This window comes from Lagopus leucura, unplaced genomic scaffold (genome assembly GCF_019238085.1).
Source record: "Lagopus leucura isolate 7727_CA_CO unplaced genomic scaffold, USGS_WTPT01 Super-Scaffold_100064, whole genome shotgun sequence".
Lineage (NCBI taxonomy): Eukaryota > Metazoa > Chordata > Aves > Galliformes > Phasianidae > Lagopus > Lagopus leucura.
Window position 1 is genome coordinate 833,803 of NW_024962308.1, and position 16,032 is coordinate 849,834.

The window sequence follows — 16,032 nt, forward strand, 5'->3', positions numbered from 1 at the left end:
GGCTGGATGTGGCTCTGGGCAGCCTGGTCTGCTGGTTGGTGACCTGCACACAGCAGGGGTTGGAAATAGATGGTCTCTGAGGTCTTTATCAACCCAGGCCATTCCGTGATCTTGTTGGACACAGGCTAGTAGCTTCCCAGGACTTCCTTTTTTTACCTTTCTAAAAGCAAGGGGTTGTGTTTCCCCATGCAGTTGGTAGGAGTGCATTTCCTACTTGATGTGCACTTATTCTTAGGGGATCTTTTGAGCTGCCTGTGAACTAAAGGCTCAAGTAGATTGAATTAATGGTGAGGGTTGTTAATATGTTAGTGTTAGTTATCTACTGCTTGTGGGCACTGTACTGTCAGTCTTAAGCCTTTCAAAGAGCCTAGGTGGTAGTTTCCACTATTTGTCAGGTATTGCAAATACAGCTGGAAGAAAAGTCTGAAGTATGGTGTGTAGTTTGTTTCACGTTCTGTCTCTTCTAATTGGTCATTCAGGATAGAATTCAGACTAGGAGCACTGTTTGCCTTCCCTCCTGGCTGTGAAATTTGCAATTACTTTTTCAGGAGAAACTAAGCTGTGAGGAACTGCGTGTTTTTGTAGCTGTGATACTTTTCTAGTGTAGAAAGAAACAAATTAAAAACATAACTAAATAAAGCAAATGATCAGAAAAACTGTTTGATTTGCAATCTCAGTATTTGGAGAAGGAGCTTATAATCAAGAATAACATACCCAGCTTCTCTTTATTTTTCTTTTTACTTGACAACAGTAACAAAGAACAATGTCTTTATGCCATCAAGCTTCTGTGAACCTTCTGCAGGCAATTCTGACTCAGAGCCGGGTGAGTTCCTGTGTTTCTCCCTCATTTTTCCTCAGCAGAATGCTGAGTATCGCAGTTCAAAATACTCTGACACTTCTGACCCCAGGCCATAGCTAGGAGCATGGAAGTGGTGCTGCTGGTCTTCAGCCTTTTCTTACTTCATTGCTTTTTCTCATGCTTCCCAGAGTTAATAACAAATATCAAAACTCATGAATGCTTTGGGAGTGATGGAGTGCAACGTGATTCTATTCCCATCTGTTAACCTCAAGATGAAACGTCAGGGATGTGTCATTTTTTGACCAAGTTTCTTTTTCTTTGACAAATTAAATCATCCATAGCCAATGGCTGTGATTATGTTGAACCATGATTTCTGAACCTGGTGTTCACACTGCTGCTGATTCTGTTGATGACACTTGTTCCATCAGCTTGTTATATTGGTGCCACTGTTTTCATCTGGTACTTCATGGGTGTGAGGATAATGAAGTGCATAAGGATGCAGAGATGGTAGGCTTATTCTGAGTGCAGCTGCTGCCCCCCCTCCAAGATAGCATTTAATGAAATGATTTTATCTTTCAGGTTTTTGGGGAAACTGATTTTGTGGTAGCTGGGGATTTGGTTTTTTTTGTTTGTTTGTTTTTTTGTTTTTTTGTTTTTTAAATATTGGTATTTCCATGGTTGTTTTATCGAAATGCCTTAGCTTCAGTAAGTGCAACCATAGGAATTTTTCACCTTCACACTAGGAAAGCATAAGGTGGCAGGTAATGCAATTATATGGAATTAATGAAACAATTTTTACTTAGCTAGTGATATTTAACAGTTTGTGCTTGTTCATTTGTTGTGCTCTGTCATGCTTCTGATGACTGTCGTTCTTTTTGTAGTATGATTCTCACTTAAAATCTGTGAGGAGGAACTCCATTTCTCTTGTGAAAACGCTGTTCTGTGTTTCACCTGAAAACCAGTTTTGAACAATGCAGCATCATCTCTTTTCTTTCTGAATGTTTGTCTGCTGTGATGATCACTGGGGATGTCAGCATCGCCTGGAGGAAAGGATCTTGTTTGGAAATATCATTATGACTTTGCTTTGGGTGTTTATAAAGCTTGTGGCTTGTTACAATGGGAGCAGCAGGAGCACTTTGTGGCTGTCGTAAAGTAGTTATAACCTACTCTATTTTACAGCTGTCTTTATAATTCTGTTTTGTTTCTAGAGGAAAAGAGCAGTGGGTTCCGGCTAAAACCACCAATCCTTATTCATGGTCAAGCTCCTAGTGCAGGTGAGTTCAGTGTTTCCTTCAGAAGCAAAATAAAACATAATAATTCCAGCATTTTTAACGTACTTTGGAATTTTCAGATGCACGTTGTGATTGGAACATGGCAAAAGGTGTGCATAGCACCTCAGAGCTGTGACTTGGCTCAGTCATGCACTTCTGAAATGCCTCTGCTCACTGTGCTTTGGCTCACGGCAGTCCTTGGCTGCTGAGCTTGGTTCCTTTAGATTCAAACTGGAACAGAAGGTTTACTTGAGGAGTGTGCTGAAATGATTCCTAGCTGTTAGTGTGTCTGCCCCTCCTTTCCTCTCTGCTCTTTCAGTATAGCACAGTAGTGGTTTTCTTATGACAGCTGTTCTGCTGTGCTGTTTTACTCTGGAGCTTCACCTTTGCTAACACTGGTCTTGCTAGTATAGGAAGGACATAAATACTACATAAATGCTTATGGGAATTCAAAGAAAAAACTGATTTTGGTAGTGGAAATAAATATTTGTAACGTATTTGGAATGTGCATGTTCTCAGGAAATGTAGTAAGTTGAAATACATAGATGAAATTTGATCTGTGTTCTTATAAAAAGCTGATATGAATGCTTGGTCATAAGATGGCATCCTTTGTCACAGACTTTGGGGTGGGAGGCCTGAAACAAAACTAGTTACAAATATTAAAGTGAGTTTTATGGGCAGCTTTTTGTCACAGCATCCTAATGGATTAAGGCTTCATTTTCTTAGTTTTTGTCTTTTTTATCATCAAAGAAATCTGAATCTTTTGGATTTGCCTCAGCCTTCTGGAGTTGATGTTAGGATTTTTTTTTAGGCTGTTTTATGTGAGGTGCCTTTTGTTTTTTAATCAGAGCTGAATTAAAGAGTCGTAGAGCCCTTTCTCTTTGTACAGCAAACTGGAGAGGCCAAGTTAACAGCCTGAAAAGCCTTGTTAAAAGAAATAACATGCATATTTATTGTGCTGTCCATACGCCTTATCATATGAAGAATGAAGAAGTTAATCTGGAAGTGGATTAATTAGAGGGAGAATGGGAGACTTGGAAAATGGAGCTGACTAATGGTGAATAGATAAGATTGGTTTCTTTCTATTACATTTTCAACTTCTGTTTCTGAGTTAATATCATAAACTCTCCTTGCACACTGTCCTGGGTAAGCTAGGGAATAGTCCAGTGGCCAGAAGGAAGAGGGCTGCCTTCTCTGGGTAGGAATGACCCTTCAGGGTGGGACGAGGCATGGGAAAGAAGGGTGAAATCTACCTTCAGTTTAGTGTTCCATTATGTGTTTTGTTGGAAGCATTAGAAGTTGAAAACAATGTCATCTTCTCTACAACTCTTCGTAGCTCTTGACAAAAACTTTTCCACTTGCAGGTCTCCCAAGCCAGAAACCGAAGGAACAGCAGCGAAGTGTGCTCCGTCCTGCAGTGCTACAGGCACCACAGCCAAAAGCTTTCTCACAGATGGGTAAATAATGCTTTTGCTTTATTGAGTCTGCTGTAGAGTCCAGCCCATGCCAACAGACAAGCTAGAAACGTGCAACAGAGGAGGGATGGAAATACTAAATACGTTTTGTGCAACATTCTGACTTTGCTCAGCAGCTGCCTTTTGTTTTTCTGTTTCTCTGTTCTGAACAGAAGCATCTTGCATGTTAAGTGTGTCTGTGTTACATAGAAGGTAACATGACCAAGCCTTCAGTTTTTGTGTGGATGACAATCTGGCATCACCAGGCCCTGGACTTTGTAATCATTGCTTGATTTTTGAAATAAAACTACCTTCTAAGAGTATGGATTTGCAGTCTCAAGTGACAGCATCAGCCATCACATAATAAGCTGCTGCTTCCATGGTAGATCTGCAGTAGCTGCAAAGTGATGTGAAACACCTGCATCACTGGCAGATGCCACCAGACTGAGAAACTTTCTGGAGCAGTGGCTCTGAGTTGCACTTTGCATTGTTAGCATGCTCATGTTGATTGTTTGATGTATTGTGGAAGGCAATATAGAACTGGGCCTGATTGGAAAGTGAGAGTTAAAACAAAGTTGTTTGAAATCCGTGTCTCTTAAACTCTCATGCTTCTGTTTTGTTCTTTTGCTTTCTGTTATTTGGAAATTTACCTCACCTGAAACAGGAGTAACCTCAGTTGCTGCTGCATGCGATGTTGAACCAAACATTTCTAGCTTGTCTGCTGGCATGGGTTGGATTCTACAGCAGACTCAAATACTGGAGTATGGATTTACAGCAGGAGGTCACTGTGTATGTAGCTGGATCAGCCCCAAGAGGAGCCCTCAAGTACTAAATTTGAAGGAGCTTGCTTGCAGTTGTATGCATTGAAGCCTGTGCAGTATTTCTACAGACTGTAACGTGTTGCTGACCTGCTTGATGCATTTGAATTTTGTTGCTGCAAAGAGTTGCTGAACTGCTGTCCTTATGCCTCTGCATCACAAACCTGTCGTGCAAAAAATACTGTGGGAGCTGTGTGGTTGCCATTGCTGTGTTTCCTGTATTTAAAAAAAGAAAGCAGTATGCCATTTGCTAAGAGAACTGTTGCTTCCTTTAGGATCCTCTAAATGTCTAGAAAATGAATGTCAGCTGCTTGTTTCTCGTTGCAGTTCTGAGCAGTGGGACCAATGGTGTAAATATCCCACCAGATTCTGCAGCGACATCAGAATCACTAAGTAATGCAACACTGAAAAGCTCTGACTCAGAAGACAAGGTGAGTTGGAGAAGGATTTAAAGGACACTCAATTTGTCAGAACTTAACAGGTTTTATTCAGAGAATATTTAATGCAAGTGCAGGCCCATCAGTGGTGATTCCCTGTACTTACATCTGTGCTTACCTGTATTACGTACCTCTGGAGTACTGGTAAGTTTTGCACTGTCCCAGTAGCACACTGTGGCTTTTCTTATTTGCTAAATCAAGAACTGTAGCAAAAACTTGATGAATTCAAATACTGTAGACCAGACCAGAGTGGTTTTAATAGTTGTCCTGGCTCTGCAGAGAGTAACATTTGTTTGCTTTTCTGTTTTGTTTTCCTGACTTTAGTGAGGTCCCTAACAGATCTTTGCCAGCATTATCTTTAAAACCAGACCAGGGATGTGTGCTTACTGGGTGGAATTAAAAGTGGATGGAGGGTGGCTGAGCCACTGAGCTTCAAGGGTCTGAGTCTGGTTCAAAATCTAACGAGTAGCTGATGCCAGAGGGCTTCCTTTGGAGTTGATGCAGAGGTTGGCACTATCTCATCTTTGTGCAGAGAACTTGGCAAGGTGGAGTGAATCTTACCAAGTTTTTGGATGCCAGTCAATTGTAGGGTGGGGAGAAATGGTCAGTGTGTTGGAATATGGGGCCATGCAGAGAAATGTCAGCAGGTAGGAAAACTAGACCAGGGAAAATCAATCAAAAGTGAGCACATACAAAGGCCTTCATCTGGGTGCGTTGGACTCACGTATCATAAGGACAAAAGACTGGATACAAAGCAGCTGTCCAGACAAAGGCTTAGAGGTCTGGTTGTTACACAGCAATGCTGAGACAAGTTAATATGTGCAGAGCTTATTAGTGAATCATGTTGATAACGAACTTTAAGGTTAGTGGCATTTATTTTGGAGAAGGGGAAGAGAAGAGGGAAGATCTCCCATCCATGAAAACAAGTTCCCCAGCAAGACTCTTCCCCTGGGCATTTTCTCCAGTAGATCAGCTTTAATCCCTTTTAATTGTTTCCATATAGCTATATTTGCTTTCATCAAGACCTGCTCAAACTTCCTACTTTATGACAGTGCCAGCTGGAGCATTTGTTGAACTTTATGCATGAATATTGTTGGGTCCTCTAATGTAAACCAAAAGCTTTAGAGCTATAGGGTTGGAAAGGGGGAGGAGATGGAGGAGGTGATTCCCCTGCAGTTGTATGGTGCAAATAAAAGGCCCTCAGCACTACAAAAGGTTCAAGAGCCATGGCATCCTGTGAAACAATGACAAGTGAAATATGGAGGAGGTGACAAAGAATGTGCTGGGCTGCCTCACTCAGACACCTTAGGTGAAGGAAAGTGATGGTTCCCTTCTCCTTGCTGCTGGGTGGCTGTGTCAGGAATGCTGTGTGTAGCCAGGGGATGCTGCTGTGAGCAAGATGCTTGCAAACCACCAGGTGTTCAGTGCCTGCAATGTACCTGATGGTGGAAAAACTGGCCGTGTTTTGCCTGGGTAAAAGAAGACTAAGAGGGCAATTCTCTCAGCTATCTGGTGTGAGGTTTTAGCAAAACAGAATGAGACCTGGAAGTGCCCATTAAAAGAAAAAATGAAAAATTCAGATGTAACAGGAACAGGGAAGGGGGAGAGGGGGGGTTCTAATTGCAGAGCAGAGCAAATGCATTCAGACACTGAAACTGGCTTCTGCCATCCTTGGATTTGTATTTAAACTTGACTGTATGACGTCCCAGGCAGTCAGCAGAGGATGACTTGGAAGCTGATACTCTTTTGAGTGCAGTTTTGGACCAAATGGTGTTTAGAAATCCCTGAACTGCAAATGTCTGAATTGTGTGACTCCTTGAAAAAGATCTCTGAATAAAACCAGATTTGTTTCAGATGTAAAACTTGCCTTGTAGCTCTGAAGATGTGACTGGCTTGTTATGGCAAATGACTGTGACTTGCCATATTACAACATTCTTTGTTTTGTTTTGCTTAAAGAGAATGGTCTTAATCATTAATCAAGCTTTCAATTTCTTTCTTTAGGCTGAAGAATGTCAGAAGAAAGAGTCCAACAGTACTTCAAATGATGACAGCGGGGACAAGGCAGAACTGAATGCACAGCAAGCCTTTGTATTTGGACAGAACCTAAGAGACAGAGTTAAGGTAAGTGCAGCTCATCTGGACTGAGTTGATGTATTTAAGTGAGGATAAAACACAGTGGAGCCAATCATTTGTAGGCATGCTGAAGTTGTCAATTAGTTAATGGTCAGTGGTTTCAACACTGCATGTGTGTGAAGCCAGCAGCTGTGTGTGCAGCTTGGCTGATTAGTGAAACAGGTCTTCCAGTTTATTAAATAAACTTGTATTACTGCTGTAAAGAAAAACATCTAGTGCATAAATCTGAGTATCAGTGCAATATAGTATTTTCTTGTACCTTTTGGGTCACAGTGAAGTTGCAATGTGCTGCTAAGATACTCCAGTACAACCAAGACTTGACAGAAAAGATAAGGAAAGAAAATGGGGGCAGTCTGAGTTCAAACCTGAGCATGGAGTACTGGGGTTGGATTGTATTACACAAAGGTACAGACAGGTTTATGCAGGTTTCCTAGCATAACAGAAGGAAAATACGACTGGGACACAGACTTACTTCATGGTAGGAAGTCTTTGTGGAAGAGCTCTTTCCTGAGGGGAAGTGAAGAGGTGAAAATTCTGTGATCTGTAGTCGAAGCTGTCCTAACAGATGTGATCTTTGTAGCTGTGATCTGTAGTTGAAGCTGTCCTAACAGATGTGATCTTTGTAGCTGGGAGATGAAAGCGATGAAACTGCTGATGTGCAGAATGCTGGCCTTCCAACATCAGACACACCTTCTGCAACAAACTATTTCCTACAGTACATCAGCTCCAGGTGAGATGCACTGTGCATGCAGGGCCTGTCACTGGGCCAATGGAAACCCAGGCTTCTGAATAGAGGGAGTAGCAAACCTCTTATTTTTTTTTCTGACTTATTTTTGTCTATAATTTCTGTTGTTGATGGTGATTACACAGAACAGCTCCTTCTGTAAAATAGATGTGTTCATAACGTGATCTTAGCTGTGCATTTTGGGTGCTTATACTTATGAGAGCCTCCAGGATGTTTTCTTCCTACTCATTTCTACAGTTAAATCTACCATTGGGAGATCTCAGGAATTCTTTCAGAACGGTTTTGGTTTATTGAGCCATCTTTTCTCAAGACCTTACAGTATAATGGCAAATGTAGAGCCTTGTTTATTCCCTTGAAGTACTTTAAAACTTACTGATCAGTGGCATGGAGGTTGCTAAGAGTGTGCAACAAACTTCAAGCCATTGCTGAAGTACATGACAGCATGACAGACACGACACTGTGATGTGTGCCTGCATTACTTCAGTAATAACTTAAGAGAGCCTTCGTGCTGTGCCTGGAATGTTGTAGGTAGTACTGCTGTCAGTTGCTCTGTCCATATACATACAGATGGCAAATATATCAAAAGAAGTGTTGTTTTATCAGGGTGGGGTGTTTGCTGGTGCTGTGATCTCTGCAGGTACCCGGGTTGCCAAAGAGTGACTTAAAACAGTTGCATCTCTGTGAGTGATAAGGGAGAGAAGAGTTCAAAGAGAAGTGGTTTGTTTGTGGTGCTGAGCTCTACAGAGTAATGCAGAGGGTCCTTACAACTAAACAGGTCTTTGAGAGACCTGAGAAGTCATCGTGTCCAAAGAGATTTGGTGGAGATATGCATGAGCTGAGGCAGCCATGAGAAAGTAATGCAGATTTTACATGTGCACCAATTAGCTCTGAACTGACAGTCTGCACTTAGGATGAAAAAACACCTTGATGTTGGTGTTGCTTTGTGACAGTGTTGGCTTAGTAGTGGTAAAAGAATCAAGCAAAGGACAGAACTTCTTCTTTTACAGCATTGTCAGCTCAAGTAATTACTTGGAAAGTCAAGGAAGGGCCCAATATGTGATGGATCTGTTAGCAGCAGAGAAGTGGAGCACTTAAGATGCAGATTGTTCAATGCCTTGGAATAACTATGAAAGTGTTGGTGTGTGCTTGCCTTGCCTGTACTTGGAGTTTTCAAGATCCTGTTCTCTTATGTGAGCTTCAATGCAAAGCAGGTGTGAGGAGCTCGTTTTGCAGTTTGAGTCCTGTTTGGGGTTTCACAGGATGCTCTGGGCAGGTAGAGGACATCAGAGTGGCTGTCTGCACACCAGTGTTAGTCCAGAAACATGTCTTAGCTTTAAGTTGGAGACCCCTAATATGTGGGCTTCAACTATCTGTATCTCTCAATCTCCATAACATCCACTGCCATATCTTGATTGAGTCTTCATTGGGGAAGATTTACTCATAGTAAGTCAGTTGCCAGAAACATGCTTCTGAGTTTGCCTTTTTTTTTTTTTTTTTTGGTTTAAACTAATAAAGTTTTGAAACCAGAGCCTATTCCAGTTAAACCTACTTCAGATGTCAGGCAGCACGTAAGAAGCAGTTAGTGACTTTTTGGAGAAAAGAAACCTTTGTTGCCCTTTTCAAACAATTAAAGTCTGCTGGTAAAAATGTCACCTGGGGGAGGCTGCCTGTTCCAAGGAGATGTAACAGCTGAGACTCCATGGTGAGGCTTCTCAGGAAAGCTGTAATGCAGCTCATCTGGTGAAAGGCATTACTCAGCCCTGCTGCCTCTGCTTCGGCTGTGACTCTGCAGGTCTTTGTTTCAGCTCCTCCCCTGGCTCTCTCTGAAAATTGACCTGAGAACAAGTAGTAGTTGGAGTTGGCTCTGCTCGCTTTCTGGGGAATTTGATCAGTAGAGGACAAACACGTTTTACTGACTTGCAGAAACTTTTTTCTCCCTTCCAGTATAGAGAACTCTACAAACAGTGCAGATGCATCGAGCAACAAGTTTGTTTTTGGACAGAACATGAGTGAGCGAGTCCTAGTGAGTATCCACTGCCTGTGAAACATTGCCATCTTCTGTGCAGCTTCTGCTATGGGTTCTCACTCAGGAAACATGACAGCTTTTAATTGCTCCTCTCACTGGAGTGCTGTGTAGGTAACTGAGTGAGATCTGGGGGTGTTGTCATGAGCTGCTGCCTGCAGCTGCAGTGCTGTCCAGGTTTGCCAAATCCAAGCAGTTTAAAAATGGGACAGCTTGCTTCTTTGCAATGGTTTCTTCAGTATAAATACCTGAAGATGTTGCTCTCCTTCAAATGAATAAATTCGGTGACATGGCACCCAAAGGATGGGATTCCAAATCCAGCAATTCTTTGCTCAGCTGTTTACCGGCCCCAGGTGTGAGTTGTAGTGCCTTACTGTTTTCTGTTTGTTTTATTGTTATGCTGTTGCAAAAGGGAAGCACCTCACACTGAATTCATCACTGCTGAGCGGGGAGCTGAGCTCACTGTGTCTCGAGTAGAACTGTAGCTGAAATTGATTTGCTTTCTTTGAACAGAACTTCAAATTAAGAGCTGCAATTTGGTTTCAGTTCAGGAGAAAATGAGTTGTCTGTGTGGTCAGGCTCTGTCCAATTCCTTGGCCTGGGGTAGTAATGCAGCTCTTAATGTGAAAACAGCGTCATTGGGATTCTCCTTGTGTGTTGTTTATCAGCAGTAGTGTCATCTGCTGGTAAATCATCACTAGTCTTGTTCTGCAAAGCTAAAATCAGTGTATGCTTTCCTCTTGCTTATCTCATTTTATTTTTTTGTGATAGAGTCCACCAAAATCAAATGAAGGCAGCACAGAGAGTAATAAGGAGAATGCTGCTACGGAGTCTGGGTCTGAATCGTCTTCTCAGGAAGCCACACCAGAGAAAGGTAAAAACCAGAGCATGGTTTTAGGAATGGTAGATAAACCTCGGCATCCTATTCCTTTGTTTAAAAAAAAAAAAGTGGATGTTGCTTTTATTGTTGAATCTGACCAAAGATAGAGCTGGGGGGTGGGGACTGACAAACTGGGTGCTGTAGATTGCCTGCCTTTAATGTATAACCTCTGCAGGCTGTGCCATCTTTCATGGGTTTTCTGCAGCAGTGTGACTGTATTTAGCAGTGAAAGCAGCAGGCATGAGTAGAGCAGATACTTTGGCCCTGCACAGTGCAGCAGAGGTGTGGCAAACTGTTCTTAAGAACACCCTGCTGCAGTTCTGGTAACTGGACGCTTGAGTCAGCCGCACGTTGTGTAGGTGCACCAAGAGTGGTGCTGGGACAGAGGGCTGTTGGCTGGGTTGCAGACTTCTGGGGCTCCTTGCAGTTCTGTTGCCATCTGCTGTGATTTTCTCTGAATTCGGGTGTACCTGGAGGCCCTTAGGAGCGCTGTGTAATGTTTTGTTCTCAAAATAAACTTTCAAAATGTTGTTCAGCTAATAATATTTCAGAATCCCTGGCCGAGTCTGCTGCAGCCTATACAAAAGCAACAGCAAGGAAGTGTTTGTTAGCAAAGGTGGAAGTGATTACTGGGGAGGAAGCAGAAAGTAATGTTTTACAGGTAAGAAATGTATGCAGAGGTCTGTGAGCTTGTGAGCACCCAGGGAATGCACAGCACCCCATTCCCAACTTCTCAGCCACCTTCTCCATCCCTAATGTGCTCTCAGATGTTACAGTGCAGATTTGGGATGTTTTCTGTTGGATCCTTACGCAGTTCTTTCTTTATTTCTTCTCTCCAAATGAATTTCAGCATTTGGACAATCCTGGCAAATCTTAAGCACGCTTTCTGCATGTCAGTTCAACTTGTTACGATTGCTTTGTACACGAACACATCTGTTTTCCCAGACCAAGATATAATGTGTAATAGTAGCAAGGTGGGAGCAGGGCAAGAAGGGAGCTGTGGAAGCTTGCACCCTATCTGAACCTTGTTCTTGCTCTTTGATTTTGAGTGCAGGTGTTCATTAAGAATATCTACCTGCATAAAAGCCTTACCATATCAGCATAATTTGAGGGATCTGTGTCAAAAGACAAATGGCACGTCTACAAGCAGTCAGAATCACAGTATGACATGGGATTGGTTTTGACCAACTGATGTCTGAATACAATGAAATATTAAACTGCTTCAATCGACCGCTGTGCCACGGAGGTGTTTTCTGTTACAGATTCAGTGCAAGCTGTTTGTGTTTGATAAAAACTCTCAGTCTTGGGTGGAAAGAGGTCGAGGGCTTCTGCGGCTCAATGACATGGCTTCGACAGAGGATGGGACGTTACAGTCCCGACTGGGTAAGAGAAACCAGGGCAATGAGTTTCTGGGTGAGAGCTGTATTGCTGCATAGGATGCTTCCATACACACAGTAGCATCTGCTTTGTTTTAGCTACAGCAACTCGAAGTGCAGTTTGGACCTTTTCTCTTGCTTTATGACCATTTAATCCAAAGAGAACATAAGAAAATATCTTTCTGTTGTAACAAACACTTTCTGCTTGCTGACTTTTTTTCCCCCTAAAAGTGAGCTCTACTTACCAACCTGAATGTTTGGCTGGAAATTCGTGGCAGTCTTCAGATGTGAGCTTTCTGTTCTTCAGGACCAGGTGCCAGGGGTCTTTCTGAATGGTGTTGATGGTTTGGGCTGGTAGGAATGAGCACTAGCCTGAGGTCATCAGCTCAGATCTGGCCACTGAACTTTGATGTTTTCATGTATGAGATCTAGGGCATGCCTATAGATATTTAGCCCAGTAATCTTCAGTATCCTACATTCATCTCAGCAGTCATGATGAGATTCCCTTTATATCCTTTATGTGAGGCTTCAGTGTTCCTCCACAGCCCTGCTCCCTAAAAAAGCTTTCTTGGCTGTGCTGAGCTCCCAGTTGTCTCTTGCCACCTAACCCATCTCGTGTGTTTGTTTTAGTGATGAGGACTCAGGGGAGCCTCAGGTTAATCCTGAACACCAAGCTCTGGGCTCAGATGCAGATTGACAAAGCCAGTGAGAAGAGCATCCGGATCACCGCCATGGATACAGAGGACCAGGGGGTGAAAGTCTTTCTTATATCAGTGAGTACAGTTGTCATTTGCATCACGGTATCCCTACTCAAATAGGTGCTGCCTGTATTGCAGTTGAAGTGACATTTTTGCAGATGCAGAGGTGATAAATGTCACAGGTTGGGCTGTATGGGAGCAATGTAATGAAGTGAGCTAACCACCTCAGTGAGTTGAAGCCGACTGGGGGGGGATGGTGATAGCAGCTGTGATGAGGAATTCACTGATGTGGTGAAAACTGAGCTTCCTTGTATGCAGAAGGAAGTTCTTTCAAATAGATAACGATGTTCACAGGATGCCTTGTGTGACAGCTCTGAAGCTCTTTGAAGCTGTACAGTGACTGTAAGCTTTGGAGAGTAAAAGGAAAACATGAGAAAGCCATGTGACAAAAGTGAAGTAGGCCTCGCTGTGGTGTATTAAATGTTCTAATCTGTTGTCATTCCTTGCACCTCTTTTTCTCGTTGCTGAATACTGAAAACCCCAGGCGAGCTCTAAGGACACGGGGCAGCTGTATGCTGCGCTGCACCACCGCATCCTGGCGTTACGGAGCAGAGTGGAACAAGAGCAGGAGGTCAAGAGTGTGGTACCAGAGCCAGAAGTAACGCAGTCGAATGAGGAGGACAGTGATGACGACGTCCTTGCACCTTCAGGATCAGTGGGAAGTGGTAAGCAGGGGAGGCACACCGTAACAAGCAAAAGCAAACATCAGTGCTGACTGCTGAGTGCAGTGCTGTGTGCAGAGCAGGGGGTTCCCAAAAAGTGGGAAGGGTGTGACTGTTCCCATTGTATGCAGAGAGGCTGTAATCTATAGAGGCATTGCTTGGCAGTTTGAGAAAGGCTTCTTTCTCCTGACTTGGGGCCATCTGTACTTTGTCTTCCCATGGCTCAGTACATCTCTTAATTTTTTTCCGAGATCAGAACTTCATCCTGGTTCACTGCAGGAGGAACAATTATAAAGCAGGTTTGGGTGTGAAGGGAAAAAAAGAGCAGCGTGTGGACTTGGAGAGGCTGGGAATGAGGCTTGTGGGCCCTGATGCTGCTGAGATTCCAAAGCCAGATCGGTCAAGAGCATGAAGTTCTGCAGTGGGTGGAACTTAATCAGCAGAAGAAATGCAAACCAAGGGGAGGGAAAAACTGTTTTCATGTCAGTGCAGTGCGGAGTCTGAGACATCGCAGGTGGCTCCAGGGGGGTCTTTGAGTCAAGGAGCAGAGTGTGTGACTGAGCTGCTGTCTGTTTCAGGTCCCAGCGATGAGCGTGATGGGCAGAACGCCAGCAGCACATAGCAGACGTGAGCCCCCCGCTTGCAAGGCTGCTACGAACACCATCTTGCAGGCATCTCTCTGGACCCCCCAGGCCAGCTCTTGTTTCAGGCAGTGTTGAAGGCTCCAGGACTTAAGAACTGTGCATCCCCGCTCTGTTGGTTTGGTTTCTTGGTCTGGATCAGTAGATTCCACACACACACACAAAACAGCAGACTTGGAAACTACCTGAATGTGGTTTGGGACGTGAGAAAGCTCATCATATTGATGAGCCAAAAAAAAAAAAACACAAACAAAACCAAACACTTCCCCTCTTCCTTGTAATAGAGATGGCACATTACAGCTTGTCACGGCTTTCCATTGGGACCTTGTGACTGTTTCTTCAGTAGTTCATGTTTTGCAGGCCTCCGAGATGGAACTTTCTGACACGGTTCCAACAGGAATTTGGCTTTTTAACTCCAATTTCTTCCGTCAGAGTCTCTGCCACATGCAGGGAGGCCACATCCCTGCACCCATGAACTGCCCTCCTGGCTTCGTGCTCCTCTGGGGCAGCTGATGTCATGCTGAATCCTGAGGTAGGTGGTGGGCAGCGCCGTCCCCCGCCCTGTGAACACAGACATCGCGCTGGGATTCACCAGAGAAGCTTTTGTTTTTTTTTTTGTTTAACGTTGTTAATAAGAGACTCTGAAGTTCACAGGACATTTTGCTAACTCTTCTTTCTTCCCATTTCATCATTATTTGGGGGGTTTATATTGTGGTGACAACGTTTATATTTTATTTTAGTTTTTTCAATAAGATGCTCTTGTGTGTTGAGAACGTGAAACCATTGTTTTGTACTGTTCTTTTCTGTTACTATTTAAGGGAGAGCTAAGCCACTCTATATCATAGGTGTTGCATACAGGTTTTTCTTAGCAAATTGTTTCTTTGGCTGCAACAAAGTGTAGGGAGGCATCCAGGTGGCACCTGCAGAAAGGTGGATGAGCAAACAGCTGTTAGCCCTCTGGAGAACCAGCAAGGCTCATGTGATGAGCTTGCTCAGCCATTAAAATGAACCCATTGCAAAGCAGCTCTCATGGAATGGCTTGATTCAACAAGCCATGTAAGCACTTGCCTGACTGAACTACGTGTGAACCATCTGACTGAGGTCAACGCAACTCTTCCTGCTTTGAGCCGAGTACGTTTTTAATGATCTTGCTGAATTAACAGCCTTAATAGAAAATTAACTTTTAACCCTTCCTGCCCCTCTCCTGTTTCCTGAAGTCTTGCAGCATGAAGAATAAGGTGCCATTGCCGGCTTTGAGCAGTTTGGGCTGAAGGATGTTGTGTTCTGTTCCACCCCAATAAAAGCCAGAACGTGTTTCCCTGTGTGTAATTCCGAGCTGCTCTGCTGTAGAGGAGCTCAGCTGTGCTCACGGTGCTTCTCCACCACGGGGTGAGAGTTGGGTGGCAGTTCTTCTCCCTGGAGCATAGCAGATGGTTGCTTTCCTCTCTCCAAACACATCCCAGATTTGGGGATGAGCCCTGTGTCTCTGCAGTCCCTGTCTCAGCAGTGCTCATTGCCTTCAGCTGTGTTGGTCACGCAAGATGTCATTAAACTGACTTCTCACTGTGTGCTGCTTTCCCCCTTGTTCTTGTTCTCATGAAGGGCTATGGAGCAGTTAAAGGACACCGATGGAAGGGTTATAAGGGTGCTGGGCAGCACACCTGCACTTGTTTGGGCTGATGTTCACTGACACAGAGCTTGTGCTTAAACTGCTCCTGCTCATAGAATGCCTCATACTCTTCAGGGATACTTACCCCACGGATCCTGTACAGCCCATCATGATGCAGTTAGGGATCTGTACCTTCCAGTCCCACAATGAGCCCCCCATAGCCCTCCATTGCCCTGTGCCCACCTTCCTGAGCCCCACAGCCCCATGGCAGAACACACAGCACCCCTTAGGGTCTGCAGAACTCAGCCTCGGACCAGGGCTGAGCTGGAGAAGGTACAGCGTGGGGTACGGGTGGAACTTGAGGAAGAAGGTGTAGATCCCCAGCTGCACTGTGGTGCAGGATGTGGAGTGGCAATAGGGGTAGGG

At 43.9% G+C, this 16,032-nt stretch overlaps 1 protein-coding gene across 5 annotated transcripts in view; it reads left to right on the plus strand.

Annotated features, from left to right (window-relative positions):
* Window positions 1-15,313, plus strand: part of RANBP3 (RAN binding protein 3) — a 40,435-nt gene extending 25,122 nt beyond the window's left edge. For 4 of the 5 annotated variants that reach the window (XM_042886832.1, XM_042886835.1, XM_042886834.1 and 1 more), the window contains 13 exons: window positions 752-823; window positions 2,008-2,073; window positions 3,435-3,527; window positions 4,670-4,773; window positions 6,781-6,900; window positions 7,539-7,642; window positions 9,602-9,680; window positions 10,452-10,554; window positions 11,097-11,221; window positions 11,823-11,943; window positions 12,567-12,709; window positions 13,179-13,359; window positions 13,935-15,313. In XM_042886832.1, coding sequence (XP_042742766.1) covers window positions 752-823; window positions 2,008-2,073; window positions 3,435-3,527; window positions 4,670-4,773; window positions 6,781-6,900; window positions 7,539-7,642; window positions 9,602-9,680; window positions 10,452-10,554; window positions 11,097-11,221; window positions 11,823-11,943; window positions 12,567-12,709; window positions 13,179-13,359; window positions 13,935-13,978 — 1,355 coding nt within the window. In that variant the 3' untranslated portion in view covers window positions 13,979-15,313. The remainder of the gene's footprint in view (window positions 1-751; window positions 824-2,007; window positions 2,074-3,434; window positions 3,528-4,669; window positions 4,774-6,780; window positions 6,901-7,538; window positions 7,643-9,601; window positions 9,681-10,451; window positions 10,555-11,096; window positions 11,222-11,822; window positions 11,944-12,566; window positions 12,710-13,178; window positions 13,360-13,934) is intronic. The other variant, XM_042886836.1, reaches the window with a different exon arrangement.
* The last annotated feature ends 719 nt before the right edge of the window (window positions 15,314-16,032 follow it).